The 15203-nt window shown below is 40.8% G+C and overlaps 1 protein-coding gene across 1 annotated transcript in view; it reads left to right on the plus strand.

Moving 5' to 3' along the window:
- Window positions 1–15203, plus strand: part of LOC137323782 (collagen alpha-1(III) chain-like) — a 72690-nt gene that overhangs the window by 37121 nt on the left and 20366 nt on the right. Inside the window, exons 18-33 of the mRNA XM_067987705.1 lie at window positions 1114–1212; window positions 1777–1830; window positions 4792–4899; window positions 10839–10892; window positions 11016–11114; window positions 11333–11386; window positions 11781–11879; window positions 12076–12129; window positions 12246–12299; window positions 12843–12896; window positions 14218–14271; window positions 14425–14469; window positions 14557–14655; window positions 14752–14859; window positions 14964–15017; window positions 15132–15185. Of these exons, the coding sequence (XP_067843806.1) occupies window positions 1114–1212; window positions 1777–1830; window positions 4792–4899; window positions 10839–10892; window positions 11016–11114; window positions 11333–11386; window positions 11781–11879; window positions 12076–12129; window positions 12246–12299; window positions 12843–12896; window positions 14218–14271; window positions 14425–14469; window positions 14557–14655; window positions 14752–14859; window positions 14964–15017; window positions 15132–15185 (1143 nt within the window). The remainder of the gene's footprint in view (window positions 1–1113; window positions 1213–1776; window positions 1831–4791; window positions 4900–10838; window positions 10893–11015; window positions 11115–11332; window positions 11387–11780; window positions 11880–12075; window positions 12130–12245; window positions 12300–12842; window positions 12897–14217; window positions 14272–14424; window positions 14470–14556; window positions 14656–14751; window positions 14860–14963; window positions 15018–15131; window positions 15186–15203) is intronic.

The following is a 15203-nucleotide window of genomic DNA, read 5'->3' on the forward strand; positions in this document are numbered from 1 at the left end:
CTTACCCATGTACCTTTGGAAGACCAAAGCCATTGTCTTCAGTCCCCACCACAAACTCCGTTCCCTAGCCACCGACTCCATCCCTCTCCCTGGCCACTGTCTGAGGCTAAACCAGACCGTTTTCAACCTTGGCGCCCTATTTGACCCTGAGATGAGTTTCCAACCCCATACCCACTCCATCACCAAGACAGCCTACTTCCACCTCTGTAATACACTCGTCTCCGCCCCACCTCAGCTCATCTGCTGCTGAAACCCTCATCCATGCCTTTGTTACCTCTAGACTTGACTATTCCAATGCTCTCCTGGCTGGCCTCCCATCTTCCACTCTCCATAAACTTGAGCTCATCCAAAAATCTGCTGCCCATATCCTAACTCGCACCAAGTCCAGTTCACCCATCACTCCTGTACTTGCTGAACTACCTTGACTACCCGGTCTGGCAACGCCCGAATTTAAAATTCTCATCTTATTTTCCAATCCCTCCATAGACTTTCCCCTTCCTATTTCTGTAATCTCTTCCAGCCCTTCATAGATCTCTGCACTCCTCCAATTCTGGCCTCCTGCGTATCCCTGAATTTAATCGCTCCACCATTAGTGGCCAGGCCTTCAGCTGCATAGGCCCTAAACTCTGAAACACCTTTCCTAAACCTCTTCTCCGCTCTACCTCTCCTCCTGTAAGATGCTTAAAACCAACCTCTTTGAACACGCTTTTGGTCATTTGTCCTAATGTCACCTTATGTGGCTCACAGGAGCATAATCAGATTGAGACATTTTACTACATTTTAAATGCGCTTTCTAAATGCAAGTTGTTGTTGTTGTTGTTTAGCATCTTGTGACTCAACCAACTTTCACCCCTTGTGAGGACTTTTATTTTATTTGAACTCCACTTCTCAAAATTCCTATCAGGAATTTGAAAAGGAAATGGAAAAGAACTTTTGCTCATCATTCAAAGTGTATAATTTTTTTTTCCAGTATATTCAAAATTCAAAATATATGCTTCATTTGAATCCATGGAGAATTCACACAAACCAAAATTCTCTCCGTCATATAAGTTTTGATTATAAACTTGGTCTTTTAAGGCAACCTTAGTTACTTTATTTTTCTTCACACTTTAGGGTCTTCCTGGTCAACCTGGCAATCCTGGTGGTCCAGGTCCCATTGGCCCACCGGGTCCAGCTGGCACTAATGGCATTCCTGGTTCTATGGGTCCACAGGTAATGCAACTAACGTTGCTCATACTTTTGTCTCCTAGTGACTAACATCACACCATAAAAATGGTGCTACAGTTCAGTGCTGTGACGGATTTGCTGTAGCATCAGAATATTTAGGTAGACTATTATTAAAAAAATATGAAGAACGTTTATCATAATTTAACACATAATTACTACTCTCAAGAATTATGAAACAAAATTATCAACATTGTATATTGTACTGTCTTAACTTTTTGGCATATTTTTCTCTCCTTAATTTATCTATCCTGACTATCAAAACATATCAGTGCCATGTGTTGGAAAAGTAAAGAGATAAACTGTGAAGATCTATTTCTAAATTCTTAGTGATTCCCGCCTCAAACTGTCAGTAAGATTTTGCAAAAATAATTCTTATTTTTGTTTAGATACAACTCTTTTAGATAGGAAATTGTTTTAACAATATCCAAAATTGTTGATTTTATTTTGCAGGCTTCCAATTTAAAAATGGTCTATTTTGATTTTTCTGCTCAACGGATGTTCCCATTTTCAATCCATTTCGTTACTAACAAGAAGTGTATTCTTTCTTAGGGTGAACCAGGTAAAAATGGAGGAAAAGGTGAAACTGGGCCCAAGGGTGACCCTGTAAGTTTTCTTGCTTAGACTTTTTAATGTAAGCCAGGAGAAAAAGATATATGAATAAAGTTTTGAATGAGAATAATTTTAATAAGTGATGGCCAAATAATATCACATTTTGGAAAAGTAAAAATAATGAAATTGACCTCTAGACATTTCTAAATAATTCACATTTGCTGAATGATTGATAAGGTGTTGGTTCATTTCATAGCGTAATAGAAAAAAACATATCAAAGGGTGACAGTGGTAATCTAGAAACAATAAAGAAATGTATATATTTAACATTGTCAATAAATGTATAAAACTAAAAGTTAAGAAAACCCACTGGAGTGCTAGTGAAGATAAAGAAGAACTATATTGTGATTGGAAAAAAACTATGTGTGGTTTCCAAATGATGTCCTTTGGAACTGCAGATCATAATCATTAGTTCTATAATCCTCCAATAAAAATAACTTGATAATACTGGTCATTACATGCACAGTGATTCATTTACAAGTCTCAGTAGATCTATAGATTTTAAGCCATTACTGGTTACTTCATAATCTCCTTCATTGCCATCAACCGCATCCTTGCAGACATCATGGAGTAATCAAGGACAGTCAGCATGGATTTGTTAAGGAAAGGTCATATCTGACTAACTTGATTGAATTTTTTGAGGAGGTATCAAGGAGGGTCGATGAGGGTAGCGTGTTTGATGTAGTCTACATGGATTTTAGCAAAGCTTTTGACAAGGTCCCAGATGGCACACTGGTCAGAAAAGTAAAAGCCTTTGGGATCCAAGGAAAAGTGGCAAGTTGGATCCAGAATTGACTCAGTGGCAGAAAACAAAGCGTAATGGTCGACGGGTGGGGTTTTTATAGCTGAAAGGCTGTTTCCCATGGGGTTCCGCAGGGCTCAGTAATAGGTCACTAGCTTTTTGGGGTATATAGCAATGATTTAGACTTAAATGTAGGGGGCATTATTAAGGAATGTGCGGATGGTACAAAAGTTGGCCAGGTGATTGATAGTGAGGAAGAAAGCTGTAGACTGCAGGAAGATATCAATGGACTGGTCAGGTGGGGAGAAAAGTGGCAAATGGAATTCAATCTGGAGAAATGTGAGGTAATGAATTTGGGGAGGGCAAACAAGGCAAGGAAGTACTGAATAAATGAGAGAGTGCTGAGAGGTGTAGAGGACGAGAGGGAATTTGGAGTGCATATCCACAGATCCTTGAACGTAGCTGGTCAGGTAGATAAGGTGGTGAAGATGGCATACGGAATACATTCCTTTTTTAGCCGAGGCATAGAATGTAAGAGCAGGGAGGTTATGCTGGAACTGTATAAAACACTGGTGAGGCCACAGCTAGAGTACTGCGTACAGTTCTGGTACCACATTACAGGAAAGATGTGATTGCACTAGAGAGGGTACAGAAGAGATTTACGAGGATGTTGCCAGGACTGGAGAATTTTAGCTATGAGGAAAGATTGGATAGGCTGGGGTTGTTTTCTTTGGAACAGAGAAGGCTATTGGGAGATTTAATTGAGTTATATAAAAATATGAGGGGGCTAGATAGAGGTCAATAACCAGGGGGCATGGATTTAAAGTAATTAGTAGAAAGATTAGAGGGAGTTGAAAAGAATTTTTTTCATCCAGAGGGTGGTGGGAGTCTGAAACTCAATGCCTGAAAGGGTGGTAGAGGCAGAAATCCTCATCGCATTTAAAAAGTATTTGGATATGCACTTGAAGTGCCATAACCTATAAGGCTACAGACCAAGAGTTGGAAAGTGGAATTAAGCTGGATAGCTCTTTTTCAGCCGGCACAGACACGATGGGCCGAATGGCCTCCTTCTGTGCCGTAAATTTCTACGATTCTATGATCACTACGATGCATCTTCCTATAATATGTGCCTGCCCATTGAAATTTGTTGTATTTCATGGAGTGGTTGAGGTAAATAGCATAGATGCATTGAAGGGATGCTAAATAATTACATGAGGAAGAAAGTAATAGAAGGATATGCTGATAGGATTAGATGAAGTAGGGTGGGGGGAAGCTCGTGTGAAGCATAAACATAGACCAGTTGGGCCGAATGGCCTGATTCTCTGCTGTAACATTCTATGTAATTCTATTTATAGCAACAAACTTATTTCTCAATCTTGTAATAGTTACATTTTCTTTAATGTATTATCATGTGAAACCAATGATGCAACAAATGTGTTTACAGTTTTGATTTGAATTACATTACATTTTTTCAGTTACAAAGCTGAATACTGTTGAATTTGCATTGTAGCAAAAAAAATATTTGGACAAAACTATTTGTTTGGTTACTCAGTATATTATTGCAGCTGTCATGAAAATGGAATTATATGCCTTCCAGTACACTTAATTGCTGAAACATCCATATTTTACATTGGAGTAGGTAGGAATGGCATCCCATAATACAGAACGGTATGCTGCCATTCCTCTCAGTTTTGTATTGAATGGTTTCAGTTCTTAATTAGCACAGAGGTCAATTGTAAAATCATTTCAAGACATTTAAAAACTGGTAACATTGCCACAAAAATCCAATATATATGTAATTTCAATGGCTGGGCAAATCTGAATGGAATGCACAAATAGCCCCAAGATGGCAAAGAATTTTTATGGTTCTGTTTCCTTGAATAATCCTAAAGGAAAAAAAACATAATCCGGATGCTAAAACAGAACATAAAATGAATGAGATAAAAGGAAAAAATGTGAACTTGAAATCTGAAGTAAAAAAAGAACATGCTACACAGCTACACTGCACAGCAGGTCAGTCAGCATCAATACTCAGGTAATAATTTGGGAGGGAAGATCACACCCAAAATGTTATCTTTCTACTTTCAGATGCTGACTGGCATGCAATGCATTTCTAATATTTTCTAATATTTGTGCAACATTATAGTCGAGTTGCAGCCCATCACCTTTTTGACAGAGTGTAAAGTCGCACTATTTATCTTGTTTATCTGCAGGGGAGAAATGGAAATCCAGGTTCTCCTGGTCCCGCTGGAGAAGAAGGCAAAAGAGGCCCAACAGGTGAAAAAGGATCAGTTGGTCCAGAGGGTCGACCTGGAAGTGTGGTAAGAGAAAACATTGTTTCATATGAAAGATGATAGTCATCGATTGTAAAAGTAATGTTGAAAAAATAAGGTGGATGTTATGTGAAAGTGTCACTGTCAAAATAAGGGGAGTTGCATCTTATCTCTTAGTCTTTCCACCCTCCCCTCTTCTTCAAACCTTTAGAACCCAAACTTGGTGTCACTTCATCACTGTTTCTTGATTTACATTGCTTTCTACTCATTTCATCTTGTTGAAGTCCTGCACTTACAGATCTTGACCCTTTATTTGGATTCCTCAATTAAAACATAAATTAATGTGATGATGCTAACCGTCCTTACCAGCTACAGTACTTAATCAATTAAGTACAGCTTAAACCTAAATGTACATTGAAGGAGTATATATTCATGTATCCAATGATGGTGGAAAACCTCACCCATTGCCAGCACATGTTGAAAACTCGTAAAGTTACCCCCTTTAAAAAATATGGGGGTGAAATTGGGCCGTGTAGCACCAGTTTGGTAGGCGCTACACGGACACCTAAGCCTCAAAAATGTCATCTGAGATGCACACGCACACTTCCGACATGATGTGCGCAGGACGCAATTTTAGTAAAGGTGGTCGGAAAATGAACACCAGCAGCATGTAGAGTAGGGAGATTATGACGTAAATCAGTGTGCAATGCTGATTCGAAGCAGTCGGCAGCATTTTGGAACTCCAAGCTCCAGCCTACGCATTGTCTCAATCTCACACAGCTGAACAGGACTTCAACAGGACCCCATTAACGCTATTTAAAGGGATCATGCAGGAGTTACAGGTTAGTTGCTGGATTAGTTATTCTGGCTGCTGGTGCAATTGCATGTGTTTTTGGAAGTTTCCTACACCCACTCTGCAGTGACACAATGGGTGGCATCAGTTGTGGGTCTTCATGGTGATCCTCAGGAAAGGGCATTATTGCACAAACCAGACAAGATTCGCAAAGACGTGGCAGTAGTGGTGCCAATATAATATGTTATGTGAGTTGATCAGAAATTAAATATAAGTAAAAACCATGACAAACCCTCAAACACCCTTGTGCATCCCCTTCATGCTCACGACACATTTGCCTTACGCTTCCTACTGCACATATGTGATGCATGCCCTGTGGCTGCAGCGCAGGTAGTGGCAGGTTGAGTGAGGCTGACCATGAAAGAGATGCATGAGAGGGTGAGTACAAGATAGAGCCATGAGATTGTATGAGGATTGGGTTAAGTGGTAGTGGTGGGATGAGTACTGGCGAGGTGAGTAAGTGCAGGTAAGATGAGGATGAGCTTTGAGTGGGTGTGAGGAATGATGTGATAGAGTAGTGTTGGCAGTGCAGAAGGAGATGTGGGGTGGGGGCGGTGATGTGGCAGACGGAGTGTAGGGAAATGAGTAAGTGTACTCACTTCGGCTGACCTACTTAGGTCATTGCAGCGCCTCCTGCACTGTATGCAGGTGTGCGATAAGTTGGTGGTGCTGGTGACCTCCTCTGCCACCTCGAGCCAGGCCTTCTTGGTGGCAGAGGCAGGTCACTTCCTCCCGCCCGCCGGGGGGAAGATCTCTGTCCTCCCCCTCCTCCTCACCCCATCCAATAAGACCTGGAGTGAGGCATCATTAAACCTGGGAGCAGCCTTCCCCCGGGCTGCTCCATGCTGTAATTTTTCCTATTTTCTGCAGCATCAGTCAGTGGAGGACTGCCCCTTTAAACAGGGCTCCTCCAGCTGACAGCCTATGCTGCGCATGAGCAGTCCGCCCGCTGCGTAGCTTTCCAGCGCGAAACCCGGAAGCACAGGTAAGTGGCTGCAATTAGCCTGCGATTGTATGCCAAATAAGAACATAAGAAATAGGAGCAGGAGTAGGCCAATCGGCCCCTCGAGCCTGCTCCGCCATTCAATAAGATCATGGCTGATCTGATCCTAACCTCAAATCTAAATTCATGTCCAATTTCCTGCCCGCTCCCCGTAACCCTTAATTCCCTTTACTTCTAGGAAACTGTCTATTTCTGTTTTAAATTTATTTAATGATGTAGCTTCCACAGCTTCCTGGGGCAGCAAATTCCACAGACCTACTACCCTCTGAGTGAAGAAGTTTCTCCTCATCTCAGATTTGAAAGAGCAGCCCCTTATTCTAAGATTATGCCCCCTGGTTCTAGTTTCACCCTCCTAATATCGCCCTCCTAATATCGGCCCTTTGTATCTAACTTCACCATACAGGACACAAAAAAATACCAGAAATAGAGGGGAACCAAGGGTCTAATGATAGTTTGGAACTTAAAGTAATTAATATTGGTAAAGAAAAAGTACTAGAGAAATTAATGGGACTAAAAACCGACAAATCCCCTGGACCTGATGGCTTACATCCTACGGTTCTAAAAAAGGTGGCTGCAGAGATAGTGGATGCATTGGTTGTGATCTTCCAGAATTCCCTAGATTCTAGAATGGTCCCAGTGGATTGGAATGTAGCAAATGTAACCCCTCTATTCAAGAAAGGAGGGAGAGAGGAAACAGGGAACTATAGGCCAGTTAGCCCAACATCAGTGGTCAGGAAAATGCTAGAATCTATTATTAAGGAAGTGGTAACAGGGAACTTAGAAAATCATAATATGATTAGGCAGAATCAACATGGTTTTATGAAAGGAAAATCGAGTTTGACAAATCTATTAGAGTTTTTTTGAGGCTGTAACTAGCAGGATAGATAAAAGGATGTAGTATATTTTGATTTTCAAAAGGCATTTGATAAGGTGCCACACAAAAGGCTGTTACACAAGATAAGGGCTCATGAGGTTGGGGGTAATATATTAGCATGGAAAGAGGATTGGTTAACGGATTGGAAACAGAAAGTAGGAATAAACAGGTCATTTTCAGGTTGGCAGGTGGGGTGCCGCAAGGATCAGTGCTTGGGCCTCAGCTATTTACAATCTATATCAATGACTTAGATGAAGGGACCGAGTGTGATGTATCCAAGTTTGCAGACATTACAAAGCTAGGTGGGAAAGTAAACAGTGAGGAGAACACAAAGAGTTTGCAAAGGGATATAGACAGGTTAAATGATTGGGCAAGAAGGTGGCAGATGAAGTATAATGTGGGGAAATGTGAGGTTATTCACTTTGGTAGGAAGAATAGAAAAACACAATATTTTTTAAATGGTGAGAAACTATTAAATGTTGGTGTTCAGAGAGATTTGGGTGCCCTAGTACACGAAACACAAAAGGTTAACATGCAGGTGCAGCAAGCAATTAGGAAGGCCAATGATATGTTGGCCTTTATTGCAAGGGGGTTGGAGTACAAGAGTAAGTAAGTCTTGCTACATTTGTACATGGCCTCGGTGAGACCACACCTGGAGTACTGTGTACAGTTTTGGTCTCCTTACCTAAGGAAGGATATACTTGCCTTAGAGGGGGTGCAAGAAAGTTCACTAGATTGATTCCTGGGATGAGAGCGTTGTCCTATGAGGAGAGATTGAGAAGAATGGGCCTACATTATCTGGAGTTTAGAAGAGAGGTGATCTCATTGAAATGTATAAAATTCTCAGAGGGCTTGACAGGGTAAATGCTGAGAGGCTGTTTCCCCGGACTGGAGAGTCTAGAACTAGGGGGCATAGTCTCAGGATTAGGGGTCGAGCATTTAGGAGGAGGAATTTCTTCACTCAGAAGGTTGTGAATCTTTGGAATTCATTTCCCTAGAAAGCTGTGGATGCTCAGTCGTTGAGTATATTGAAGACTGACATCGATAGATTTTTGGACTCTATGGGAATCAAGGGATTTGAGGATCAGGCGGGAAAGTGGAGTTGAAGTCAAAGATCAACCATGATCTTATTGAATGGTGGAGCAGGCTCGAGGACCGTATGGTCTACTCTTTCTCCTATTTCTTATGTTCTTATGTCTCCTCCATGGGGGTGAGGATGTGTAGGCATGCCTCTCCTCCCCCAGGTCTTTCCTGCTGCCTGCTGTATTGCGCCATCTTCCCCTGCAAGAAAGAGGAAAATGTGTCAGTGAGTGTCCTGCAAGATGTTTGGGTGATGTGGCTGTCATGGTTGGATAACTGCCAGTGTGTGTGACCTGTGAGTTCTGGGTGTGCGGCTTGCAAGAGTGGTACTGTGTGAGGGTGAGGTGCACAATCCGTTTTGAAGAGTTGCGCATTAATGGAAAGAGTTTCTTGGTAGGTGGGTGACCGGGGGTGTAGTGCGTGGAGCAGTGGATGAGGCTAGTGGTGCAGTTGGTAGGATATGCCACTAGACATTTGAAGTCACTCACCTTGTCCACTTGTGTCAAATCATTGAACTTTTTCCTGCACTGCATCCATGTGCATGGTGCGATGCTCCTGGCATTCACCTCGTGCACCACTTCCTCCCATTGCCTCCTCAGCTTGTGTCTGGAGGGCCTCCTGCCCCCCACAGATAAAGGATGGCCCTTTGTGCATCCACCTCTTGCTCCAAGGTTTCTAGTGTGTTGTCCGAAAACCTTGGTGAACGCTCTCTTGTAGGCCCAGACATTCTTCAGTATATTCCAGAACAGAGTTAGTTGCCGCACCAATTCCAGGTCTCCCTGCATCCACAGTGCACCTCCCCTTTAAGAGGTGTAGGCTGCCTTTATGAAGCGCTAGCCACTCCCGATATCAGGGCCTCCTGCTGCTGCCTGCATCTCAATGACCGGGCATGGGCTAATCACGCACTGTGATCCCCGTGCCTGTTTTCAGAGGTTAACCAATTTAAACCCCATAGTGTGTTGGTTGTATTTTGCAGAGGAATTCCACACAAAAATTTCATGTTATGAATAAAAAAAATGTGATGTTCATTGAAGAACTGGTACAATAAAGTTGTCATTTACCCCCTCTTTGTTCTTCATATGTGACTCTAGACAGTGTGTACCAGCAGACTACTTGGCATGCACCTCAGCAAGGGGCACTGGATTGAGATCAGAAATATGCATTCTGGCTACTTTTCCCCTCTAGGGTTGCTGAGGCCAATTATAGTGCATCAGCTAGTACCTCACTACAATCAGCTAACTCATCGCAGACCAGGGAAAGATTGGCCTGTTTGGCTTAGTATGGTATATTTACCATTAAGCCACTAACCAAATGAGTGAAAACTATTACTTTCCATACAGCTTCAGAAATTCAATTTAGATGTCTATCGTACATCCTTTACTCTGAGTGATTGTAATCCATAATAAGCTGCTGGCACCAGCACCTCCATAGTTTTGTAAAGTTTCTTTGGAAAAAAGCCAGCTGAGCTCTTTGCATATTGAATCGGAGCCAACATTCCCATTTGCAATGCACCAGAAATGTAATCTTTAATGGTCTCATCAATTGTCATTGTTAGCTAATTGATAGTATTCATCAAACACTCTTTATAGTTGAGCGAAGTTCCGTCCACAGAGGAAAGCTCAATAAAACTGACATTTAAACCTTGTTAAATATACTGCATCAGTAAGAGCACTAAATTATAGTCTGAATATGGAGTTGCATCTGTTTTGATAAATGATGCATAGATGACCCTCAAGATTTGAGTCTTCTATTGCAGAACTGTTGATGTTGATAAGTGACAAAATTGCTGCACAGTCCTGAATTCTGTTGCTGTTATCTGTAGTGAATTATTTCTTGATTCGTTTTATCAGTATAGTGAAACAACAATTACATACCTGTTACCATATTGGAGATTTAGATAAAATTGTGCATAGCTTTGCTGTATCAATTTATAGGCTGCAATTTGGGTAGAAGTTTGCTTTATACATAACTCTAATCATTTGAAACATTGTCATTGCAAATTTTGGTAAAATAACCAGTGTGAGTTTTAAGCATAAGACATTATTTTATTCTCATGCTTTTTTTTGCTAAAATTAATGATGACAGGAATTTCAGCTACCACAGTCTAGAACTGCAAATTCCCTATCTTTTGGCTAAGCTCATCAATGTAATGTTATTGTTTCTGTTCTTGTTACTAGGGCCCTTCTGGTTTCCGAGGACCCCAGGGTCTCCCGGGTCGTCCTGGTGAAAAGGTTAGAAAAGCTTTATACCCTCAATTGAGCCCATTTAAAATAAAATCATTAATTCATGCTCATGGTTTTTCTATTGGTTGATATTTTAAAATATTTATTTATATATTGTTCTCACTACAACAGGGTAGTTTAGGAGAAACTGGCCCAGCTGGTCCTCCTGGTCCTAGAGGTAGTACGGGTGATTCAGGTCATCGTGGCGATCCTGGTCCTGCTGGTCAAAATGTAAGAAAATACTGTATATCGTAAGAACTTCACTTATAAAACTACATGCCATCATATAAAATAAATGGGTTAATGCTTTATTCAAGTAGTCAAGAGCAGAATTTGATACAAGTCCATTAAGTGTTTAGACAATAACATTGCATTCAGTAATTTCTAGCCTATGGTGCTAATACAATAATGACATGTTCTAATTTCCAACAACCTTTCTTTTGTTTTAGGGAGCCACTGGAAGTCCAGGAAACCCTGGTGCGGAGGGTAAACCTGGCCCTCAGGTAATTTTCAGACATACAACATATTTCAATTGTGGCAGACCAAGTTACTAGGTTACCTCTCTTCTCCATCTATGAATTATTTTAATATGAAGATGTTATATTGCTGGGTCCTGTTAGTCATCTTACTTCACCATTAATGTTTACTATGTTTAAATTAGAATTTAATTACTGGGATAATATTTACAGTAGAAACACAGTGGTCACTGTTTCATCGTGTTACCTTCACCAACAATTACCAAAGGTTCGTTGAAACCTGTCCCTGTTTTTGTTCTGTGGTAGTTATGTATTTTAAATTCATTTGTCTGTATAAGCATGAGTTAATCTCAACATGGTTTCAGAAAGAAGAAACAGTGAGAGAAAATAGCAATTCATTTTATCTCACTTTTATTACCAGGGTCTTCCAGGAGAACGAGGTTTGCAAGGTCCTCCTGGACCAACTGGTCCAAGAGGTCTAACAGGTCCTCAAGGTTTCCCTGGTCCAAGGGGTAATGATGTAAGTGTTCTCCAACATATGGATCCATTTTATGTCATTTTAGAGTGTTTGTGGAGAATCGTCTGTGGTTATTTGAGTAACCATTGCTTTTATTTCTTTTACGATTATGAATTTTATTTTCTGCTAATTAAATCGTGGAAATGATGAATGTTTATTTTAAATCTCAATTGTTTGATTCAAGTTTTTTTCTCATAAGGGTCAACCTGGTAAGAATGGCGAGAGAGGTCCTCCAGGGTCTGTTGGTCCCCAAGTAAGTAACTAGCATATTATTCACAGCATAAAAGATAATATCAAGAATAAGCATAATATGGATTGGAAAAGTATTTACAGTTTAATTTTAATTCCTTCACATGAACAAATTAACAGGGTTCAGTTGGTAAAGATGGTGAGCAAGGTGCCTCCGGTCCAGGTGGTTCTCCTGTAAGTATGACATTAAATTAAAACTGCTAAATGGGCTAAGATTTTTAATTTGATATATATGTAAAGTAGGAAAGATAAAAATTTCTGTTGTATAATCACACATGTGTTGTAAATGTATTTCTTTTCCCTCATGATGTTTAGTGCCTATTCCACTAGCCTTGTTTTGGTGTCACTACACCTGCCCTCTTCTCCTGCTGAGGGTGTTTCTGGGGCATGTATCTCCTGGCCTCTGGCCATGCTGTTCTGTAAATGATCACTAAGAGCTGGTCTTCCTCCCTGTGGTGAACTGTTTAATCTCCACTTCGATAACTGATACAAAACAATAACAGTGTGCTGTCACTGCATTAATGGTCACCTTAAAACTTATACACGGACAAGAAGATAATTATATGGCTAATCAGAAATTGCTTCACGAACAATTTTCAAACTTGGTTTTCTTCTTGATACAGTACACCTTAACTTCTTCGGCTAATTATATAATTACTTTCATGTGGTTGCTTTCTCTTAAAATGCAATGTGTTAAGTGATTTTCTCTTTACTCAGGGTTCAGCAGGTGAAAAAGGAGAGCAAGGTCTTCCAGGTCCTCAAGGCTTCCAGGTATAACTGGTTTGATGTACTTATTGTAAAAGTCCTGTGCATTTAATTGAATAATCTGTGACACTGACCTAAAAATCCCTCAGCAGACAATCATGGCATAACTGCCAGGATCATATCTAACAATGCCCTCCAGCACCGGAATTTGCAGGGTCAGTGGGAGATCATCTTTTTTGCATTGGGCAGGTGGATGGAAGCACCATTATGGGCACATCTTTGGTATCCACCCTCCATGGGGAGGTGGAGCTACCAGCGCATCCCCCAGCCCTGGCTGTGTCCTCTTCAGCCTCCTGCATTATGCAGCCAATATGTGTTTTTTTAAGAAAAATGGTGGCATTTCTTATGGGCCCATGTGGGCAATTCTATTGAGGCTGCATTCATTGTCCATCCCTGGTTACCCTGAGAAGGTGATAGTGGGCCACCTACTTGATGTGATTGTTTGTACTATTGAGTTCCTTGCTGGGCCACTTCATCAAGGATTAAAACTCAATCCTTTATTTTTGGTCAGCTGGGTGTCTAACGCGAATGGAAACACTTCACTATGCTTATGGCAGATTCCCTTCACTGAAGGACATTAGTGAACTAGTTGAGTTTTTATGATAAATCAGCAGCTTTCATAAAATGCCGGTCCACAGACTACGAGGTTTATTAGATTTCACAACTTGCTAAATAGGGATTATGAACTTGCAATTTCTGGGTTCCTCGTCCAATACTATAACCATTACACCACTGTAACTATCTAGCTCATTCTATGTGCTGGGATTCTTCCCACAGCTCCAACTAACCCAACAAGCCAGTGTCCTAATGGGTAAGGTAATCCTTGCCGGACAAGCAATGAGAAGCTTACTGCATGATTACTGGTAGACTGCATGATTTAGCAATACCTCTGCAGACACTTAGGGGTCCCTAAATCTTGTGCCTAAACTCTCTGGATTTAGGTAAGTAGAGTATGTGTATGTCGAGCAACCAGAAACTCTCTCTATCTGCATGAATCTCTCACAAGTAGAGTTTGGAGGATTTGAAGCATATTGAAGTGTTTCCATGCGTGTTAGACACCCAGCTGACCAAAAATAAAGTTCTGTTTTAATTTTATTGTTTGGGCTTAAAACAAATAGAAGGGATCCATATTTAATAGGCTAATTTAGAACCATTAGTAAAGACGGTAAAACTTTAAGTAGTTGGGTATTGCTTTTATCTAGATTTGTGTATAGCAGGAATGGTTACTACCAGTATTGACAGTCAGGATTAAAATAGAATTTAATATGGATTTACTTAAATCAGCTTGATTTGCATTTGACTATAGTTGCTTCTCTTTCCATGTAAGGGTCAAAACGGTGGACCAGGTATCCCTGGTGAAAATGGCAAACCTGGTGACCCGGTAGGAAAGCGTTTAATCAGTCTTTCTATATATCAATCCTTATTAATATTTTACTTCTATTTCCATGTCATTCGTGTCATTTACAATTTATCAACATGTACAAAAGTGATGTTAATAGATCTGACTTTTTTTTGTTATTTTTCCTTCTAATAGGGTCCCACCGGCTCAATTGGAAACCCAGGAGTACCAGGACCAAAGGTAAGTTCAGCAACAATTTATATTTCAAAATGCTTCTGTCCTTTAACCTTAATACTGCATAATATTTGAGATCTTTGTCTCACCCAGGGTGAGTCTGGTACTCCAGGTGAAAGTGGACCCCAAGGTCCTGCTGGTTCTCCGGGTCCCCAAGGCCCTTCTGGCAGCCCTGGACCCGAAGGAGCCAAGGTAAATGCTTTTGACTGTGTTTTCCTCATTTTTAAAAAATAATTGTAGAAAATATGAAGACACACCATGATATAGTACCTTTTTGCTTAACTTTAGGGCCCTACTGGTCCTCCAGGTCCTCCAGGTCCAGCGGGGCCTTCAGGAATGCAAGGTGTGCCAGGGGAAAGAGGTGGTCCAGGTGGTATTGGTACAAAAGGTGACAAAGTAAGAGTCATTTTCATTCAAATACTCAACATATTGCCGTTTTATACTAAATATTTTGAATGTGATAAACTTTATATCTCATATGCACATCTTTACTCTGACAGGGAGATGTTGGTCCTAAAGGTCGTGATGGCACACCTGGTAAAGATGGCTCTAAAGTAAGTGTATATGATTCTGTCAAGACTCACTTACCATTTTACTCAACAGTTGTTTTGGGTTACAACGTTCGAAGTTTTATATTTCTAGTATTTTTATTTTCTGTTCTCACACAGGGTCCTCAAGGCCTTATGGGTCGACAAGGTCAAGCAGGTCCCTCGGGAGAAAGGGTAATTTCCTGTTTCACT

Source organism: Heptranchias perlo, chromosome 7 (assembly GCF_035084215.1).
Source record: "Heptranchias perlo isolate sHepPer1 chromosome 7, sHepPer1.hap1, whole genome shotgun sequence".
NCBI classification, from domain to species: Eukaryota; Metazoa; Chordata; class Chondrichthyes; order Hexanchiformes; family Hexanchidae; genus Heptranchias; species Heptranchias perlo.